Raw genomic sequence first — 17,858 nt, 5'->3', positions numbered from 1 at the left:
TAATTTTTTTTAATATTTATTTTCGAGAGAGGGACAGAGTATGAACAGGGGAGGGGCAGAGAGAGAGGGAGACCCAGAATCTGAAGCAGGATCCAGACTCTGAGCTGTCAGCACAGAGGCCCACGTGGGACTCATGGGACTTGAACTCACGAGCCGTAAGATCCTGACCTGAGCTGGAGTCAGATGCTTAACCAGCTGAGCCACGCAGGTGCCCCAGATTTTAATTTCACTTTAAGTGTAAGGAGACTGAATCACAGAAGCCCAAGAAGATGTAGTAATGTCATGGAGCTTGTAAGTGGTAGGGCTGGCACTAACCTGCTTGTTTGTCTGACTCAGGGGCTCATGCTTTTGACCACTGCATGTTCTGTCCCCATAACTGTGACTGGGCCTAACTGAAAGAAGAAAATGGTTTACAAAGAAAGCAGGGGAGAAAGGGCCAAAGGTAGCAATTTTGGGATTCTACTATAGATAAAGCATAGTCCTTGAAGGTTCTAGAGAGGAGAGACGTGACAGCAATGTTAGAGCAGGCTAATCTGGCTGCAAGTGTAGGGCGGACCAGTAACTGGCAGGGACCTGAAGAAGGAGCGTATCTCTGGCCACTGCAGAAGGTAAGAGCTGAGAGAATTCGGGGCCAGACGTGGTGGTGGCGGGGGGAGCTGTAATGAAAAAGGAATCTGTTTGATTATCCCAATGACCGAAGATTGCATGAATCTGTGACAGCCTCACAAACCTGGGTAACTGGAAGAAAAATGGCATCATGGGCAGAAATAATGACTACTGGTGTGGAGCTAAGAACTTGTCAGCCATTACGTACAAAAAGTGTTCTTTGCACCTGTGTTGCCCTTTCAATACACATGTGCAACACACACACATAACTTCCCTGGTTCCTGTTCAGGGCCTTCATCCCCTTCCTAAGGCTGCCTCTTTGGAGACTTTAGAGTGACCAACTCATTCCCATTTGCCCAGGACTTTCCCAGTTTTAACACTGAAAGTCCCACACTCCAGGAAATCCTTCAGTCCCAGGAAAACCGGGATGGTTGGTCACTGTGCTTTCCAACCCCAGGGACTCAGAACTCAGACTGCTGTGTTGGAACCCTACCAGTTAGCAGGGTGAGTGTGGGGCAAAATGGGGATAAGGTGTCAGGAGTCCTGTGGCTCTTAGAGACGGTTCAAGTCCAGGATAGGTCAAGAGATACTGGGGAGGGGATATTTCTTCGAGAGGCTGGAAGAGCAAGGAGCCAAATCAGCCTGAAAGCAGACACCACACAGCAATGGTGGCTGCCCATTCTTTGAGGAACCCTAGAGGAATCCCCAAAGCAGAAAAGTACCCCTCTGCTGCCCTGAACAAAGCCAGATGAGCAGGCCTCTTATGAAGTCACCATAATAGAATCCCCTTTCAAGCAAATACAACCACCTCTCCCCAACTAGGTATGAGCAAAGAATTCTCAGAGCAAATAATTCTTGTTAGGAAGTATGATTGTGTCAAGTTAATTGGCTCTGAGCCGTGATCCCCCTCCACTTGTGGCCTCTTAAATTCTAGCCCAGTGTTTCCACCTCTCATAATCAAGCCTTGGATGAACAAAACTGAAATCTCTCCCACCAAAATGGCCTCTGGATGGTATCTCCTCCGCCAGGTGCTAGAATAGTGCTTGGGCATTAGGGTCGATCACCTGGAAGGCTTAATGAAATACAAATTGCTGAGCCCCGCTGTTGCACTTTCTGATTGAAAAGGCATAGGGTGGGGCCTGAGAATGTATATTTGCAACAAGTCCCTGCTGGTTCAGGGATTACACTTGGGAGAACCACAGTCCCAGGAACTCTGTATTTTGTGAAATAAGCAGCAGTGTACTCATACTCATCTCTTCCCACTATGGGAATCATGATTATGTAGGACGGTTGCAGATTAAAAAATCAGTTTATTTAACACCCTTTATGTACCAGGCACTTTGTAGGTATTTTCTCACACTTTTACTTCCACTCCTCACAAAAGCCCTGTGAGGTAGGGACTGCCCCCATTTTACAGATGAGGGAACTGAGGCAGATGACCCAAGGTGACCCAGCTAGCAATGGCAGACTTCATTCTGATATATTCAAGGAGCCTGCTCAATAAACAAAAAGAATTTGGGAAAGCCCTGTAGAAAGGAGGTGTGTTTCAACACCTCCTATACAGGTGTGAATGTTGTTGAGCAAGACCATAAGGCAGCAAGAATCATTTATCCTGGCAAATGGTTCTCCCAGGCAAGGCATTCTGGAAGGCTTAAAAGTCCCCCACAGATCCATATTTCAATGAGCTGAGAGTCCCAGGCAAGGCTAGGGAGGAAGCAGCCAGGGGCAGCTGCCAGGATCTTAGAGAACCAAAAGACCTTGATTCTTACACAAGAAGTAGGGAATTATGGCCTTCTTTGGGGGGCAGTAACTCTTGGTGGGAAAACTGCATAAATTCACATGGGGAAAGGCTCATTACAATACCCAGTGCTGGAACAGAAAAAGAGCATGGCCAAAGTAGCAGCTCCCTGGGTGCTTGCTGACGCCCCATCAGCAGGACAGTCAGCAGTGGGAAGATGTGATGTTATGAACCCTGCCAACTCCAAGCAGGAGCTGGTGAGGGACTTCCCAAATGCAAACCCCAGTGCATCTTCTAGCAGTTGGAGGAGTTGAGACTATTGGGCAAAGGAGAGGTCAGAATGTGCACCAAATGACAGAAAACAAGGAATGAGTGGCTGGGGCTAGAAGAAACAGGGTAAGAGCTGGGCTCAGGAAGATGTGAGCATCTATCAAGGTGAAGGGTGGGACTCAGGCCTCATTCATCATCGTGGCCCTGTTCCTGAGCATAGAGCTCTGGTTGGTGAATGAGTCCCTCGGGGCCAAGAAGCAGAGCAAGCCCCATATGCTCCCTGTGGGATCTGTTATAGTCTGAAAACCTAACTTTTGTACAGTTCCCTCCTTAGCCTTGGTGGGTTTTATTTTTCCTTACTGCTCCCAGAAGAAGCCATCTGCTTTAAAACCAAAGAAAGGTTGTTTCAGTGGTCATGGGGCTCCTTTCTGTCATCCGGTCTCTGTAGCAAAAGGAATGACAACCAGGGGTGTCTTTAATTATGGTTTTAGAGTACAAGGTCTCAAAATATGCAGTGAACTTTGGGATACACACATGGCCTTGTCCTATGAGGGACAGGTCCTCTGTCATCTGGCCTGAGGTAGATGCTGGGGCCCAAGTCCTAGCACACCAGAGCCCTTTGAGGGGTCCTGGAGAGGGTGCGGTCTTCTAGTCTGAATTTGGGGCAGGGTCCAGTTGGGGTGGCTCAGATGACATGGGGGAAAACGCAAGGGTAGAGACAGAAGGCCAGGAGCTCTTGGAGCGGTGCTGGGAGGGCGACTGACAGACGGGAGGCTTGTGGTGCCCGGCTCAGCATGGGAAAATGGTTGCGGGAACCCAGTTGTCAGATGTGGCACCCGGATTCCTCCTCGCTGATTCTGCTGAGAAGGGAAAGGAAGGGGCACATGTAGATACTCCTTTTCAGTGGACTTCAGTGTTAAGGGACTTCCCAAATGCAAACCCCGGGGAATCTTCTAGCAGTTGGAGGAGTTGAGACTATTGGGCAAAGGAGAGGTCATTCCCGCCCATTCCCGCCCATTCCTGCCCCCACTATCTGTCTGAGGCAGAAGGGAGCAGGGCCCACTGTGGAAATGCCAGCCATTTCTCCTGCTGCCCCCTCAGCATGACAGTGGGCTGGTTCCCTTACCAGGGCGAGGTGCAGAAGGCAAGAGTGGAGCTCCCGGGCTGCGTCAGGCTGGGAGCCGCCTCTCAGAGTCTCCTGGAACACAGCAGCTGCCTCTTCAAAACGCTTTGGTCCCAGAGGAATTAGAAAGAGCAAAGCTTAGGTATCAAGGGGGTAAATGAAATTAAAACTGCCCCTTTCTCAAACTCGCCTAGGCCTCTTGTACCACTAAGACTGTGACACTGTGGTACTAGGAGCTTTCCTAGAAAATGCAGTGTAGACCCAATCCCCACCCCATCCCACCCAAATTCCTCCTTTGCTTCCAATCTCAGACCCATTACCTGCAGTCCCATCAAGGCCTTGCCCAGGCGGAAGAGGCCTCGGGGCCAGCCAGGTTGCAGAGTAAGGGCCACCTGGGCATCAGCCAGGGCCCACATTGGTTGACCCAGCCGTTCATGGCAGAAAGAGCGGTTTCCAAATAACCTGATAAAGACAAAGTGGCCAAAAGTCTGGATCCTCAACACTTTGCCTTATCCTGACCTCCGAGCACAGAGGCTAAGCCCCTACTCACCGATGATCCCGAGGGTTGAGCTTCAAGGCCTCAGTAAAAAGAAACACAGCCTTGTGGTAGAAACCATTTTGGGCCAAGCTGGTACCCAGCTCTGGGGAGGAGAGAAGGCAGGAAGGTTCAGATGGGGCTAACCCAGAGAGGGGAGGGTGAGGAGGAAAAGAAGGAGAGAGATAATCTCACTTGCCAGCTCCTGGCTCTGCTGTAAGGCAGCTGCCGGTAGTCCTGGAGATGCCTAAGGATGGGGAGCAAAGTCAAGTGGGACTCGAGACCTCAGCCTCCCCAAATCTTTCTCCTTTGTTCAAACAATAAATATTGCAGTCAGCATCACCCAATTTATGTAATTTTTATGACAGTTCTGCAAGATGGTATCAGCCCTACCTTCCTGCAGAGGAAACTAGGGTCAGGGTGTCCGTGATGGAGCTGGACCCCAGGTCTCTTGATTCTAGAGCCAGAGAAGTCCTTCTACTGGTCACCTCACCTCTGCCTTAGGGGTCTGCCTGGGCCTTTCTTCTATTGGAGAACTCCCTTCCTCCTGGCCCATCTTCTCTTGGGGGCCCAGACTTTTGCCTCGGGGCTCCTGGCTCAGTCCCTTGTCTCTGCGGGCACTGGGGGGCCAATCCCCAACCTTGCGCAAAGCCAGAGACACGAAAGTGCTAGATAGATCCAGTAAGTCCTGTGAGCAGAGAAGAGAATTAGGAGGGGATGGGGATGAGGGATGTCCTGGAGTAGGTGGAGGGATAGGTGGGAGTGGGCAAAGACCAAGAAGGGAAGGAAGGGGGCTCTCACCTCTTCCTCACCACACTGTCCCTGAGCAGGGTTCCCGGGGCTAGATGGGGGGCTCCCATCTCTATCTGGGGTGGCCTTGAGCTGGAGGGAAGGCAGACAGGGATCACCCTGAGCTGCCTGCCTTTTCAGCTCCCATCCTCCTAGCACTGAGCGCTCCTCATACCTGCCTATAGACACTCACCTTGGGCTCCCCACCCTCCTGCTCCAAGCGTTCCTGTCGCCTGCGATCCTTTTGACGCTGCAATGATAATGACAATGAAGCTGATGATGTATTATTTGAAAATTCTATGTTTTTTTTTAATTTTTAAAATTTCTATTTTATTTTTGAGAGAGAGAGAGACAGAGCATGAGCAGGAAAGGGGCAGAGAGAGAGGGAGACACAGAATCCGAAGCAGGCTCCAGGCTCTGAGCTGTCAGCACAGAGCTGGATGCGGGGCTTGAACTCATGAACCGTGAGATCATGACCTGAGCTGAAGTCAGACGCTTAACCCACTGAGCCACCCAGGTGCCCCTGAACCTTCTATGTAAATACACACACACACACACACACACACACACACACGCACACGCACGCAATTTGTATCTTGAAACCAATTCTTCACGTGTACAAGAGGTTATATGACATGTACTGGGTTAAGAGCTTTGCATACGCTCTCATCTAATCCCTACAACTCCAGGAGGTAGGTTTTGTGTCATCCTCATTTTACAAGTGAGCAAGTAGACACGAGAGTCACCAGGCAGAGGTCTCACAGTAAGAAAGAGGCAGATTCCAACCCAGCCGGTACAGTGTGACTCCAGAACCACCACATCATAGGGCTTCCACGAGACCTTCCACCTCTGGGCTCTGAGCTCCTTGGCCCCCCTCTGGCAAGAGGGTCTACTACAGACCACCTTGGGTTCTTTCCTATTCTCATAAAGCTTCCCTCTTTCCCTCTTCCAAATCCCTCCAGGTTCCCACTCCTTCTGCCTTCCAGCCACCTTCTTCTTGAGTCGTTTCTTCTCTGCTTTCTGTTTCAGGCGCTCCTCCTCAGCCACCAGCTCCTCAGCCAGGTGGTTGGCTTCCTGGAGAAGGAAAGGCAGGTGACGGGAAAAGAGAAAGAGAACAAGAAAACCAAAGGGAGGCCAGCAGTATGGAAGGACCTTGAAAGGTCCAGATTAGGGGGAAATACATATATGGGAATATGGCAGTTGGAGGAGCCCTGGGGGAGGTGAAACCCCTTGTTGACTGTCTCACCTCTTCAGTCAGCAGGAGTTTCTGGGGCATGGCCACCTCAAGTAGGCTGTCTGAGCCACCGGAGGCAGATGCAGAGGCAGAGGGGAAATGAGGGCAGGGCTCACAGGGCTCAGACCCTTGGGGAGGATACAGGAAGGACTTTCGGAGACCACAGTAGGTGCCCAGTCCCTCGGCCCCTTTGTCTCTGTCACTCTGTCCAGGTGTTTTAGCCTCATCACAGAAATGGTCCAGGAGGTAATCTGTCAGGAGGGATAAGGAAAAGGGAAAGAAAAAGGAACATGAGAGAGAGGAGTATCTGAGGGCCAGCCCTCCCCAGGGTACCAGCCTCGATCCCTGGGCCCGGCCCCTGCACGCCCCACCATGGTGCCACAGCTGCAGCCGCCCGCTGCTCCCATCCACATGGATCCGGTGCAGGCCCTGGGGATCACTCTCCACAAGCCGTCGAAGAAAATCCACTATGTCCTGGGAGGGGGAGGGGAGGGAGGCTGGTATTGGGGGGAGCTCTAGGAGAGAACGAGGGGCTTGGCTGGGTTGACCCCTCCACCGTGGCCACCACAAACCAGCCACCCAGCCTGGAGAACCTTATTGGCTGACCTCTCCCCACTCAGCACCTTAAGACACACTACTCTGGTTTTCCTGGTATCATTACTCTCCTGCTTCCCAAGGGTTCTGTGAGGCCTTTCAGTCCAGCCTTCTCCATCATACAAGATCTCCTCCCCTTGACCTGCCACCACATCAGCCACACTGAGGCCCCAGAAACGGAACCCTCCTACCTGCTCTTCCAGCTATGTCCCTTGTCAAATCCCTGAATATGAGCAACCCCATATAACCTACTCGGGAGCTACCACATGCCTGAATGAGAGCAGCAGTTCCTGGCTGGCCTCTCCCCTGCACTTCATTTGCTTCCCCTCAAACCAAGCTCTCAGCAGTTACTTCCCTACTCAGCAACTAACTTCCAGTAATTCCCCACTGTCAAGGCCATAGGCAGGACTGAGTCTAGCTCCTCAGCCTGAGATTCGGAGCCTTCTGCAACACTCCCTGGCTGACCTTCCCAATCTTCTCTGTAATTCTCCACTGCTTGGCTGCTTTCATATCCCTTCCAGGATCTTCCTCCCAACTGTCCCCTGATCCTGGCTGTGAGCTTCTCATCACATCTTGTCTCACCTTCAAGGACCAGTTCAAATTCCATCTGCCCTCAAAGCCTTCCCAGACCTCTTCATCTCCAATAATCTCTGCCTTCACTCAACGAAGCTATACTCACATGCTCTGTGTTATACAATTTAGAACCTTATTATTCACTGCTTTTTATTGCTCTCTCAATTGGCAAGAAGCATGGAACTGGAAAGAACACTGTCGTGAAATGAAACTGCTTGCATCTTAGTTCTGGCTCTGCACTGCCCGGTTGTTTGATTGTGAACAAGTCATATAACCTCTCTGAACCTTGGCTTCATCATTCCCAAGATGAGAGAAGACTCTTCAAGACCTGGTCCGTTATGTTCTGGGGTTCTTATGAGAATCATTTCCCCAGTTACTGTCAGCTTTAGGGGAGAACAGGAGTCATCTTGTTCCTGTGTGGCCTAATCAGGCCTAAACAGAGCACACCCCTGACAAGGTGGTGGCCCACTGACTGAGAAACTTAGAAGTTACATGAAACTCCAATGTGCTAAACTAATGCATAGGAAGGACTTTAGATCACTGAGGTATAGTCAACTTTCTAAGCAGTTTTAGAGCCAGGGTTTCCATCAGAAGATTGTCCTGACTTAACAGCATCTTCATTTATGCTGCTGTGCACTTCTAGCAATACTTATTTTATTTTCAAACTCAATTGCCTGGTGGGTTTGTTTCAACTTCTAACTGGCCCACTCTAGCCATCTTTAAAAACAAAAAATGATTACCTTGATCTTCTATTTCTCCCCAAAGCACAGTCTATGCTACTCTCTTAATTCACATTGCTGAACACAATCTAGCAACTCAGTCTTCCATGAATCATCTCCTACCTTCTTGTCCTACCTCAACCTACAGTGGCCAGTGGTCTCCTCTGAAGTTCCTACAACACACCAAGTGTGCTCTCATCTCAGGCTTTTGTACTTGTTACTTCCTCTCCCTGGAATGCTCTTTCCCCAGTGAATGGCTCACCCCTTCAGATCTCTTCTTAAACCTTTTCCAGGAGGCCTTCTCTGACCACTTCCTTTAAAAAGAGAAGCTCTCAACTCCACTCAGCACCCCCTGTCCTTCTTTATTTTTCTTTGCACTTTTCATATTTGACATACTATATTGTTTATTTGTTGATTGGTTGCCTCCACTAGATGCTTCTAATTCATTGAAAAAAAGGAATTTTGTCTGTTTGGTTTACTGCTGTCTTTCCAGTGCCTACAACAGTGCCTGGTATATAGCTGGTGTTCAATATGTGTGCTGAATGAGCAAAAGCAGAGAGACTGGTGAGGAGACTATTCTAATAGAGATGCAGTCAGAAGCTGGGTCTGAAGAATCTTTGTGACCCAGTGAGTTTGGACTTCGTCTTGTCAGTGATGGGAGTGGAGTGCTCAAGTGAAACAGCACTGGGGAAGATGAGTCTAGGGGTGGAATGTTTAGTTAGCAGGCCATAGGCCATAGAGAATGAGTTCTTGAACTAAGGCTGTGGCAGTGGTAGTAGGAATGGAAACGATGCGCTTGAGTCAAGAGACACTTCCAAACTGGATTTTAGTGATTTCATGTGTGAGGTAAAGGAAAGGGAGGATTATGTACAATGATTCTCAGATTTCTGCTTTAAGCAACTGGATGTCAGTTCGTGTTGCTAACCAAAATTAAGATTAGAGGAAAAGGAACCAATTTGCAAAGATGATGAGTTAACTTCTAGACTTGTTGAGTTTGAGGTTTTGGAGAGCCCCAGGAAGCAACTGGAAACACAGATTCTCAGGGCTCCTAAATCTGATCCTGTCCTTCCCTCAATAACCCTATCACCTACTTGAGGACACCCAAGCCCCTGTGCCAGACAAAGCCTTTCAAGCCTCTCTCTTCCTTCTTTCCCACTGCATTTCTTACGGTTCCAACCAAACCACTCAAGTCTCACTTCGGTGAAGTCCTCTAAACTTTTCCTTGCCTCGGTGTCTTTGCTCACACTCCTCCCTCCGTTCGTAATATCTTATCCTAAGGAACTACCACCCACTTCCCAAATCCTCAACTCAGAAACCGTTGTCAACTCAATCCCGCCCACGTCCAGCACTTATCTAGGCTGCGTGGTTCCCGGGGCCCCACGCCCTCCATTTGCCACGCGCTCCGCCAGGCTCCACGGAGCCCTCAGAGCCCAGGGCATCGCCCGGCATAGGCGGGGCTCAGCACAGCTGGTTGGAAAGAGGCGTGACCAAGATAAACCAGACGAGGAAGAGCTAGGAGTCCCTTTTACCTCTGCGCCGTAGTCTTCAGGACCGAATTCCTTGCAGAGTTTGGGGACAGCAGCGACCTCCAGCGGACAGCCAGACCGCAGAGGACAGTCTATGGTAAAGGAAAGCAACGGCGCGTCACGGTGTTCAGGTTGGATGGGCCGGAGCCCTACGCCCACCGCGTGAAGCCCAAGACCCTACTGAAAACAGACCCAAGTGGGGCTGCCCTACCCTCCTGGACCCTCTCCTGTCTTGTCACACCTGCTTACCTAGCTTTATCCGCCCCACAGTCTTCGGAATCGGCGCCATCTCTCAACAACAGTAACCCGAAAGTGAAAGATGATCTGGTACTTGATACCCGCCGAAGGGCGGAGTAGGACAGAGTAAACTGCCATCTTTGTTACGGGCAGAAGCCTCCGATTACGGAGCGCGAGAGAGTCCAAGAAGGTCCCGGCGGCTCCCGGGCGAGAAATGACGGCTCCTGGGACAGGGCGGAGTCCCGGCGGCAGCGGGCGTTGGGCTGTGCGGGGAAGTGGGACTCGTTAGGTTCGTTCCGGACTCGGCGTCCCATGGCCCAGGGGTCTCGCTCCGGTGGCTTTCTGCCTCCGCTCGCCACCGTGCCGCCGTTTTGGTCACAACCAGAAGGCGCTGTGGAAGAGCAGTGGGAGAGAAGGCAGGCGGGCGCTCTCGGCGGGGACTTTCGTGGCTGGCCGCGGCTGCCGGTTGCCGGGAGCATTCCCTGCCTGAACCCACGGCCCGGCGGAGCTCGGGGAGCGCAGCCGTGGTGGGCTGCGCCGGCGCCAGCAGACGCAGGAGAGCACCGCGAGGCGGGCGCTGCAGACTGGTGGCAGGAGCCGGCAGCCGGCCGCCCCATTCCTCCCGCGCTGCAGCGTCTCCGGGCCGTGTTGCTGCGGCTGCATCGTGAGCGGGAGCAGCTCCTTCAAGCCCGGGACTGCGCCTGCCACCTACAGATGGCCGTGCACCTCCTGAGGATCCTGAGTCCCAGCGCGACGGCCCTTGGCCCCGGCCCCTTGACTCAGCTGTGCCGCGACCTGCTGCTGCTGCCTTCCCGTGGGGCTGTCCTGCGAAGCGGCCTACGGGAGACTCCGGAGCCGCTACTCCTGGCGCGTCCCGTTGGACTGGCCGCTCAGCGCCTGGATGCTGCCATCGAGATGCAGCTTCGGGCTCTGGGTCGGGAGCCTGCCAGCCCGGGCTTGTCGTCCCAACTTGCTGACGTGCTCTTGGCACTTCCCGCCTACCACCAGCTGATGGGAAAAGCCTTGAGCCAAATTCCGGGGGCAGCGCGCCCTTTCCCACCCCTCCGTGTGCTCCACCTCCTGACGGGGGAGCGGGGTTGCCAGGTGGCTGGTCAGCTAGATGAGGCGCTCAAGGGGTCGGGCTTGCGGGACCACCTCCGAAGTCGGTGCCAGGAGGAGCGGGAGCTGCTGCCCGGGCTGCTGGGGCTGCTGGGGGGTGTGAGTGATTCAGCCAGCAGTGGACTGGGGCTTGGAGGGGCTGGAGCCCTGTGGAGCCAGTACTGGACCCTGCTGTGGGCAGCTTGTGCTCAGAGTCTGGACCTAAGTCTAGGACCCTGGAGGGACCACAGGGCAGCCGCACAACAACTGAGTCAGGCACTGGGTCAGGGTGAGTGATGGGCCTGGGTGGGCATTTAGGAAGACTGGGGTCTCTTTTCCCTAGCCTCCTCACTCCCCTGCCAACCAGACTGCAAAAGCAGTCCCTTTAGAATGAACACCCCCACCCCACCCCTCCTCCCCACCAGTCAGGCAATAGTATCTGGGCTTTCAAGGCAAAGTCTCATCTTCCACTCAAGTCTTGAGGCTTGGTGGAAGCCTCCCCTCTTCCCCCATCACTGAGTGGGCAGTGGTTCTGGAAAAGGGAAGCCTTCTTTTCAGGCTCCAAGTCATTTCTCCCACTAGCATCCCTGCCTCAGGAGTGTGAGAAGGAGCTGGCTTCTTTGTGTCGCAACCTATTTCATCAGTCTCTTATCTGGAATTGGGACCAAGGTGAGAAGGAAGGGGCATTGGGAGTGACACAGCCCCAGATTGCCCCTTCCTTATCAGACCATACCCCTCATCCTCAGGCTTCTGCCAGGCCTTGGGATCTGCTGGTGAAGATCAGAGCAGCCGTCCCTCATCCTCATATACCACTGAACTTTTGCAACAGCTTTTCCCTCCTCTCTTGGATGCCCTTCAACAACCCAGGTCAGGGCTGCTCCTCTGTCAGCCTCCAGGTGAGACAAAGTACTAGGGATGGAGGAACAGAACAGTTGAAGGTATCCTCTTTATTCTTTCACTCTGTTCTGAAGCCTGCCTCCTCCCAGAGGGGTTCTATGACCCCTCAGATGTTCCATCCTCCTCTCCCCAGATCCTGCACCCCTTGCTTTAGGGCTCTGTACCCTGCAGACCACCTTGCTCTGGTTTTTGGGTAGAACTCAGCAGCATCTGGCAGCATGGGCCCCAGATTCTTTCCTGCTTCTGATCCAGAAGGACTTACCTGTGAGTAGCTGGGGAGTGGGCAGGAGAGGAGCCTGGGCTGGGCTGAAATCTCACTTCCCATTTCTGCCAAAGCCTCTATTGCATGAGGCGGCAGCTCTGTCTAGACTGGCCTCAGAAGAAAGTTTGTCCCTGGAGGTGGAGCAGCAGCTGGGCCTGGAGATCCAGAAGCTAACCACACAGATCCAGGTGAGAAGAGCAGGGGCGCTGGCAGTGGCAGTTTAAGAGTCTGTTCTATGCCCAGCTTTGGGGTTAGGATGATGGTGGTGGTGATGGTGGTGGGACATCCCAGGGACTTGGAATCTCTAGAGTCTCTGCTGAATTTATCTTTTCTTACTCTGTTCATTTTTTGTTCTCTCTTTCTTTACCTTGTTACTATGGAAAACTTCAAACATATACAAAAATAGAGAGAAGCGTATAATGGACCCCCATATTCCTACCACTGAGGCTTTAACAGCTATCAACTCCTGGTCAATTCTGTTTCATCTGTATGTCAGGCTCTCATAACAGCCACTAATGATTACTGCCTAGATCCATTATTTCATTAAAGGGTGCAAAGTGGTGATATCCCAAGTCTATCATTTCTTCTTCATTCATTAGTTGAATTATTCCTATGAAGTGAAATTTGCCTTCATTAATTATTTGGTTATTCTGAAGTACATTTGATAGAGAAAAAGCCAGATAAATGATTGAACCTATCCTTCTATTTACTAGCTTTGATATGATGTTTCTCTTTTCTAAATATATAACTTATATTTTTTTTATTAAAGTAATACATGTCCATAGTTTAAAAAGTGAAACAGAATAGTGGTGCCTCTCGGTGGCTAAGTTGGTTGGAGCATCTGACTCTTGACTTCAGATCAGGTCATAATCTCAAGAGCGTGGAGCCTGCTTGAGATTCTCTCTCTCCCTTTGCTCCTCTCCCCACCTTGCGTATGCGCGCTCTCTCTCTCTCAAAATTAAAAGAAATAAAAATTTAAAAAGGTGAAATAGAATATTATTTTAGAAGGGCTTTAATGAAAAAACAATAGCACTTTAACTACCCCCACCCCACCTCTGATTCCTGTTCCACAGTGGTGACCTTTATCTACTCTTGTCTTCTAGTAGTTTATTTTCTTCTAAACTTATGAATAAAATTATTATACTTCTTTTTAATTTTTCCCCATTTTGCACAGTCTCTGTTCCTACTATGGAGGATGTTTCTCCGTCTTTTTGTTTTCTCTCCCTGCCCAAGTTTCTCCTCTGCTCTGAATTATTCTGCCCTGAATAGGGGCGTAGCTACAGAGTTCAGGCTTTGTCCCTCTGCTCCTCTTCTCTCTGCATTCCTTGTATTTATTTATTTTTTAAATGTTTATTTACTCTTGGGAGAGAAAGTGCGACAGAGCATGAGCAGGGGAGGAGCAGAGAGGGAGACACAGAATCTGAAGCAAGCTCCACGCTCTGAGCTGTCAGCACAAAGCCCAGTATGGGGCTGGAACTCATGAACTCTGAGATCATGACTTGAGCTGAAGTCAGATGCTTAACTGCCCCTCTCTCTGCATTCCTGTTTGCCCACAGTAACTTGGTGCTGTGCTTCACTCCCCCCTGCCTCAACAGTTTAGCCCTACTCTACCATCTACATCTGCCTGTTCCACCTCAATTTATTGCTGCCTCCTTCAACTCAACATACCCCAGAGCAGGCTCCTCATGAGGAAGTTGGGACAGTGATAGCCATGGGAACTAGCATGTAATTACATGTAATTACAGAAGCTCCATACAGGGTCTATGTCTCGAGCTGGTGGCTAGACAGCCTCAGAGGAGCGGCAGGGGTTACTGGAGGTGGGGGTGGGCAGTACATAGTTCCTTGGGGAAGTAGTGGGGAGGTGGCCTGACCAAAGCAGAAGCTCCCTTTGTGTGTGCATGTGCGTGCATGCATGCATTCAGGCATATACACACTTGTCCAGAGATGGATGGGGGACTGTGGAAGAGAAAGCAGGTTGGCATCAAATTTTGGAGGGCATTGGACACCAGCCCACAAAATTTGGGCTTTGTCTCATGAATGATGGAGAGCCATGGGAAGAGCAGGAGGGGAACAGTGGAGACGGTGATAGAGCCTGATCCAGCTATACTGGTCAGGTTGGGAGATGAGGAGACATAAAAAAAAGGGTCCAGCTCTTGGTGGTGGTGAGAACAGGGACAGTGTGCTTACTGTGTGAACTAACCATTGTGCAAAGGACTCTGCATGCCTTGTTCGTGTGCCTGGTGATTGCACTGTTGGGTGTCTGCTCTGGGCATTCCACTGCATATGGCACTGGGATGGAAAAGAAGAATCAGACATTGTGAGTTTTCTCCCCACCCAGACTGTAATGTCCCAGACAGAAAGACTATTTCATAGTGTGACCTTGTGTTTCCTCGGAGTGTTGGGTACAGAGAGATTCCTAACAAATGGCAGTTGACAATAGGGTAGTTTCCTTCGTATAAATAAGGAGTAAGGGGTTTTGGTTTTCAGGAGAAGAGAGCAAGAATTTGGATTTAGGGGGGCGCCTGGGCGGCTTAGTCAGTTAAACATCAGATTCTGTGTCTCCCTGCTTCGGATTCTGTGTCTCCCTCTCTGTCTGCCCCTTCCCCACTCGCACTCTGTCTCTCTCTCTCAAAAATAAATAAACATTAAAAAAAAATTGGATTTAGGATAGGCTATTGTCAGGATATGTACCAGAAGCCACATGGGCTCCACTTCCCCCAGTCCAGCCCCCAGGTCCCTTCCTCTCTTCAGGCTTACAAGCATCCAGTTACCTTTTCTTTACAGAGCTGTCACCACATACCCCATTTCTTGGGGTTCCTCTCCAACGGGCTGTATGGACCTCTCTTTTTTTTTTTTTTTTTTTTTTTAGTTTATTTTCTTTGAGAGAGAGAGAGAGCAAGCGGAGCAGGGGCAGAGAGAGGGAGAGAGAAAATCCCAAGAGAAAATCCCATGCTGTCAGCACGGAGCCTGACTCAGGGCTCAAACTCAGGAACAGTGAGATCATGACCTGAGCTGAAACCAAGAGTCGGACGCTTAACTGACTGAGCTGCCCAGGTGCCCCAAGAACCCCCCTCCCTTTTTTTCTTTTTTTTTTTCCTTTTTTTTTTCTGCCCTCTCCCATTACAAAAACATAACCTATCAAAGCACAGAAACCAAACCAGCCCATGGGCCTTTTTTGCTTTATGGGTTACAAAAGTAATGGAAGTAGGGTGTAAAAAATATTCAGTTTAAGGACATTCCAAAAGGTCCTGAATCTCAGAAAGTTACAGTGCTTGCTCCTGGTCTGCATATAGTTCCTGCCTTCCTTTCATAGATGGTGGAAGATCATACAATTCCCCCTTTCTTTCTTCAGCCTCTGCCTGTCTGTAGATCCGCAGACCCCTCTCTTTAGCATTTGCTTTTAAACATTGGTAGTGGTGAGGGTATCTCCCCCTTTTTTCCTATTAATGTTCCTATAGAGTAAAATTAACCTGGAGGACTTCCAGACTCTGAACCAAGCTGAGAAGAGCAGGGTAATCCTATGGCAATTGTCTATCATCTTTTCTGGGTCCAGGCCTTTAGGAAAACCCAATAAAGCTAGGGCATCTTTCCTCAGAATTGCCCAAGCCCATAGAATTATGAATACCATTCTGTTCTGGGGCTTTATGAAAGCCAGGTTAAAAACGTGAGATTCAAAAAAGCATCATAATTTGGCAGTTCTCCAACAGAGAAGCCCCTTTTACTTTCTCCATATCTACACAGCTCCTGCCTGAAGAGTCACTAAGTCTCTTTTTTCAAGAATGTCATAAACAAGCCACACAGGGCTTCGAACTCTACATGCCACGGGGCCGGTACTGGCGGCATCGTCTCTCTCCTGGTAACTCCTCTTCCCAGCATCCCCTTCCAGGGTTCCCAGGGGTAACAGTGTCCTGACTCCTCCAGATCCTGGCTCTACTTCTCTGTCTCCATCCTTGTCCTTTCCTCCCATGTCCCCACAAATCCTAACCATCTTCCCCTAAACGTTCCCTTAGGAGCTCAACAGATCTCCATAGCCTCATACGCTGTCCTTTCTCTTCTCTCATTCCAGAACTGCCCAGCATTCCCAGTGAGTATGCTGGATTGGTGGTTCGCACTGTACTGGAGCCTGTGCTGCAAGGATTGCAGGGATTGCCGCCCCAAGCCCAGGCCCCTGCCCTTGGCCAAGCACTGACAGCCATCCTGGGTGCCTGGCTTGACCACATCCTCAGGCACGGGATACGGTTCAGGTGGGGAGAAAAGGAGGCAGTGGCAGAGGGCTGGATGGAACTGGAAAAAGCGAGGGGGTATAGGTGGGGCGGAGCAGTTAGAGAGGCAGTAGAGGCAGGTGGCCACGTTGTACCTTGGCCTTCAGCCTGCAGGGGGCGCTGCAGCTCAGACAAGACTTTGGAGTGGTCCGGGAGTTGCTGGAGGAGGAGCAGTGGGGCCTGTCGCAAGAACTTCGCCAGTCTCTGCTCACACTCAACATCTTCCAGAGGCTGGATGGGGCCCTGCTGTGTCTATTCCAGCAGCCCCTGCCCAAGCCTGAAGTCCACAGGAGGCCTCCCTGTTGCTGTGAGTCACTGTTCTCCAACTCCAGGCTCTCCTTGACCTGCCCTTGCTACTTTATGTGCTCCATCCCCCATCCACATCACTGACCTCATATAGTTGTCAAGAGTGGTGGTACCCCTCCTCCTGCCCACTGCCTGTCTTCCATTCCTGCCTTACTAGGTATATGCAATGAGGTCCAGACCATGGAATTGCCCAGCAGCAGCCTCAACAGCTTGGAGAACTTGGAGCCCCCTCTTCGGCCTGGAGCACCCCCAGCCCAGACAGCTCAGCTGCTAAGCACACTATGGGGAGGGGGACCTAGCCCAGAGGCTTACCTGGTGGGAAATCAGCAGGCCTGGCTTGCCCTGAGGCAGCACCAGCGCCCCCGTTGGCACTTGCCTTTTCTTTCATGCCTGGGGACCAGTCCCGAATCCTAAGGAACCTGGGATCGCGAGGCAAAAATTCAGAGCTCCCCATCTCTGGCTGGAAAAGCTCAGCCATTTAGAAGTGCATGTTAAAGAAGCCTACATTGGGAGCCTGAAAGAGAGGATACCTGAGAACCACAAGCTACAAAGAACCTGGACTTAGAAGCTAAGAATCCAAGATCACTCCAGTGCCTGGAGTCCAGAGTAAAGGGCCAAACCACCACAGCCTGGAACCTGGAGGTCAGCATCCTTGGGAGGCTCAGGCCTAGCTGCCCAACAGTGAAGACATCTCAGGGCTAGGCCCTAGAAGAAGGGCTATGGAGTTGGATCCCTGGGGAAAGGGAAAGAGAAAAAGTGATAGAAAGCAAAAAGCCTAGATGCCACTTCCTCTTAAGTCCCAGGAGCCAGGCTAAACACACAATTCCATCAGGAACCACAGAGGTGGAATAGGCATTTCTACATTTGGATCAGTCCCAAGGGTTGTATTACCCTATACTCCCTGTCTTGTTAACTATTTAAAAAAAATTTTTTTTAATGTTTATTCAGTTTTGAGAAACAGAGAGCAAGCAGGGGTGGGGCAGAAAGAGAGGGAGACACAGAATCCGAAGCAGGCTCCAGGCTCCGAGCTGTCAGCACGGGGCCTGACGTGGGGCTCGAACTCACGAACTGTGAGATCATGACCTGAGC

At 51.0% G+C, this 17,858-nt stretch overlaps 2 protein-coding genes across 6 annotated transcripts; one reads left to right on the top strand and one right to left on the bottom strand.

The window, feature by feature from the left end:
- Positions 1-1,896: 1,896 nt before the first annotated feature.
- On the bottom strand, positions 1,897-10,026 carry TTC31 (tetratricopeptide repeat domain 31). 4 transcript variants are annotated; one of them, XM_049651762.1, is made up of 13 exons: positions 9,957-10,026; positions 9,711-9,799; positions 6,667-6,769; positions 6,308-6,546; positions 6,052-6,135; positions 5,255-5,311; positions 5,074-5,154; positions 4,766-4,960; positions 4,468-4,519; positions 4,288-4,378; positions 4,058-4,199; positions 3,741-3,842; positions 1,897-3,474 (listed from the first exon to the last, which is right to left on the bottom strand). In XM_049651762.1, exons 1-13 carry the CDS (start codon positions 9,994-9,996, stop codon positions 3,181-3,183), a joined length of 1,569 nt encoding a protein of 522 aa, XP_049507719.1. In that variant the 5' UTR covers positions 9,997-10,026; the 3' UTR covers positions 1,897-3,180. The 4 variants fall into 4 exon arrangements, with proteins under 4 accessions (XP_049507719.1, XP_049507720.1, XP_049507717.1 ...); XM_049651763.1 differs by having other exon boundaries at positions 1,897-3,471; XM_049651760.1 differs by having other exon boundaries at positions 6,308-6,769.
- Positions 10,027-10,256: 230 nt separating this feature from the next.
- On the top strand, positions 10,257-17,188 carry CCDC142 (coiled-coil domain containing 142). 2 transcript variants are annotated; one of them, XM_049651759.1, is made up of 9 exons: positions 10,257-11,331; positions 11,625-11,711; positions 11,789-11,938; positions 12,073-12,203; positions 12,276-12,389; positions 15,943-16,057; positions 16,268-16,445; positions 16,571-16,770; positions 16,927-17,188. In XM_049651759.1, the coding sequence occupies exons 1-9, from the start codon at positions 10,257-10,259 to the stop codon at positions 17,181-17,183; spliced, it is 2,307 nt and encodes a 768-aa protein (XP_049507716.1). In that variant the 3' UTR covers positions 17,184-17,188. The 2 variants fall into 2 exon arrangements, with proteins under 2 accessions (XP_049507716.1, XP_049507715.1); XM_049651758.1 differs by having other exon boundaries at positions 12,073-12,389.
- The last annotated feature ends 670 nt before the right edge of the window (positions 17,189-17,858 follow it).

Source organism: Panthera uncia (assembly GCF_023721935.1).
Source record: "Panthera uncia isolate 11264 chromosome A3 unlocalized genomic scaffold, Puncia_PCG_1.0 HiC_scaffold_11, whole genome shotgun sequence".
Lineage (NCBI taxonomy): Eukaryota > Metazoa > Chordata > Mammalia > Carnivora > Felidae > Panthera > Panthera uncia.
Note: the sequence above shows the minus strand (reverse complement) of the source record. Positions and strands in the feature narration are given on the sequence as shown.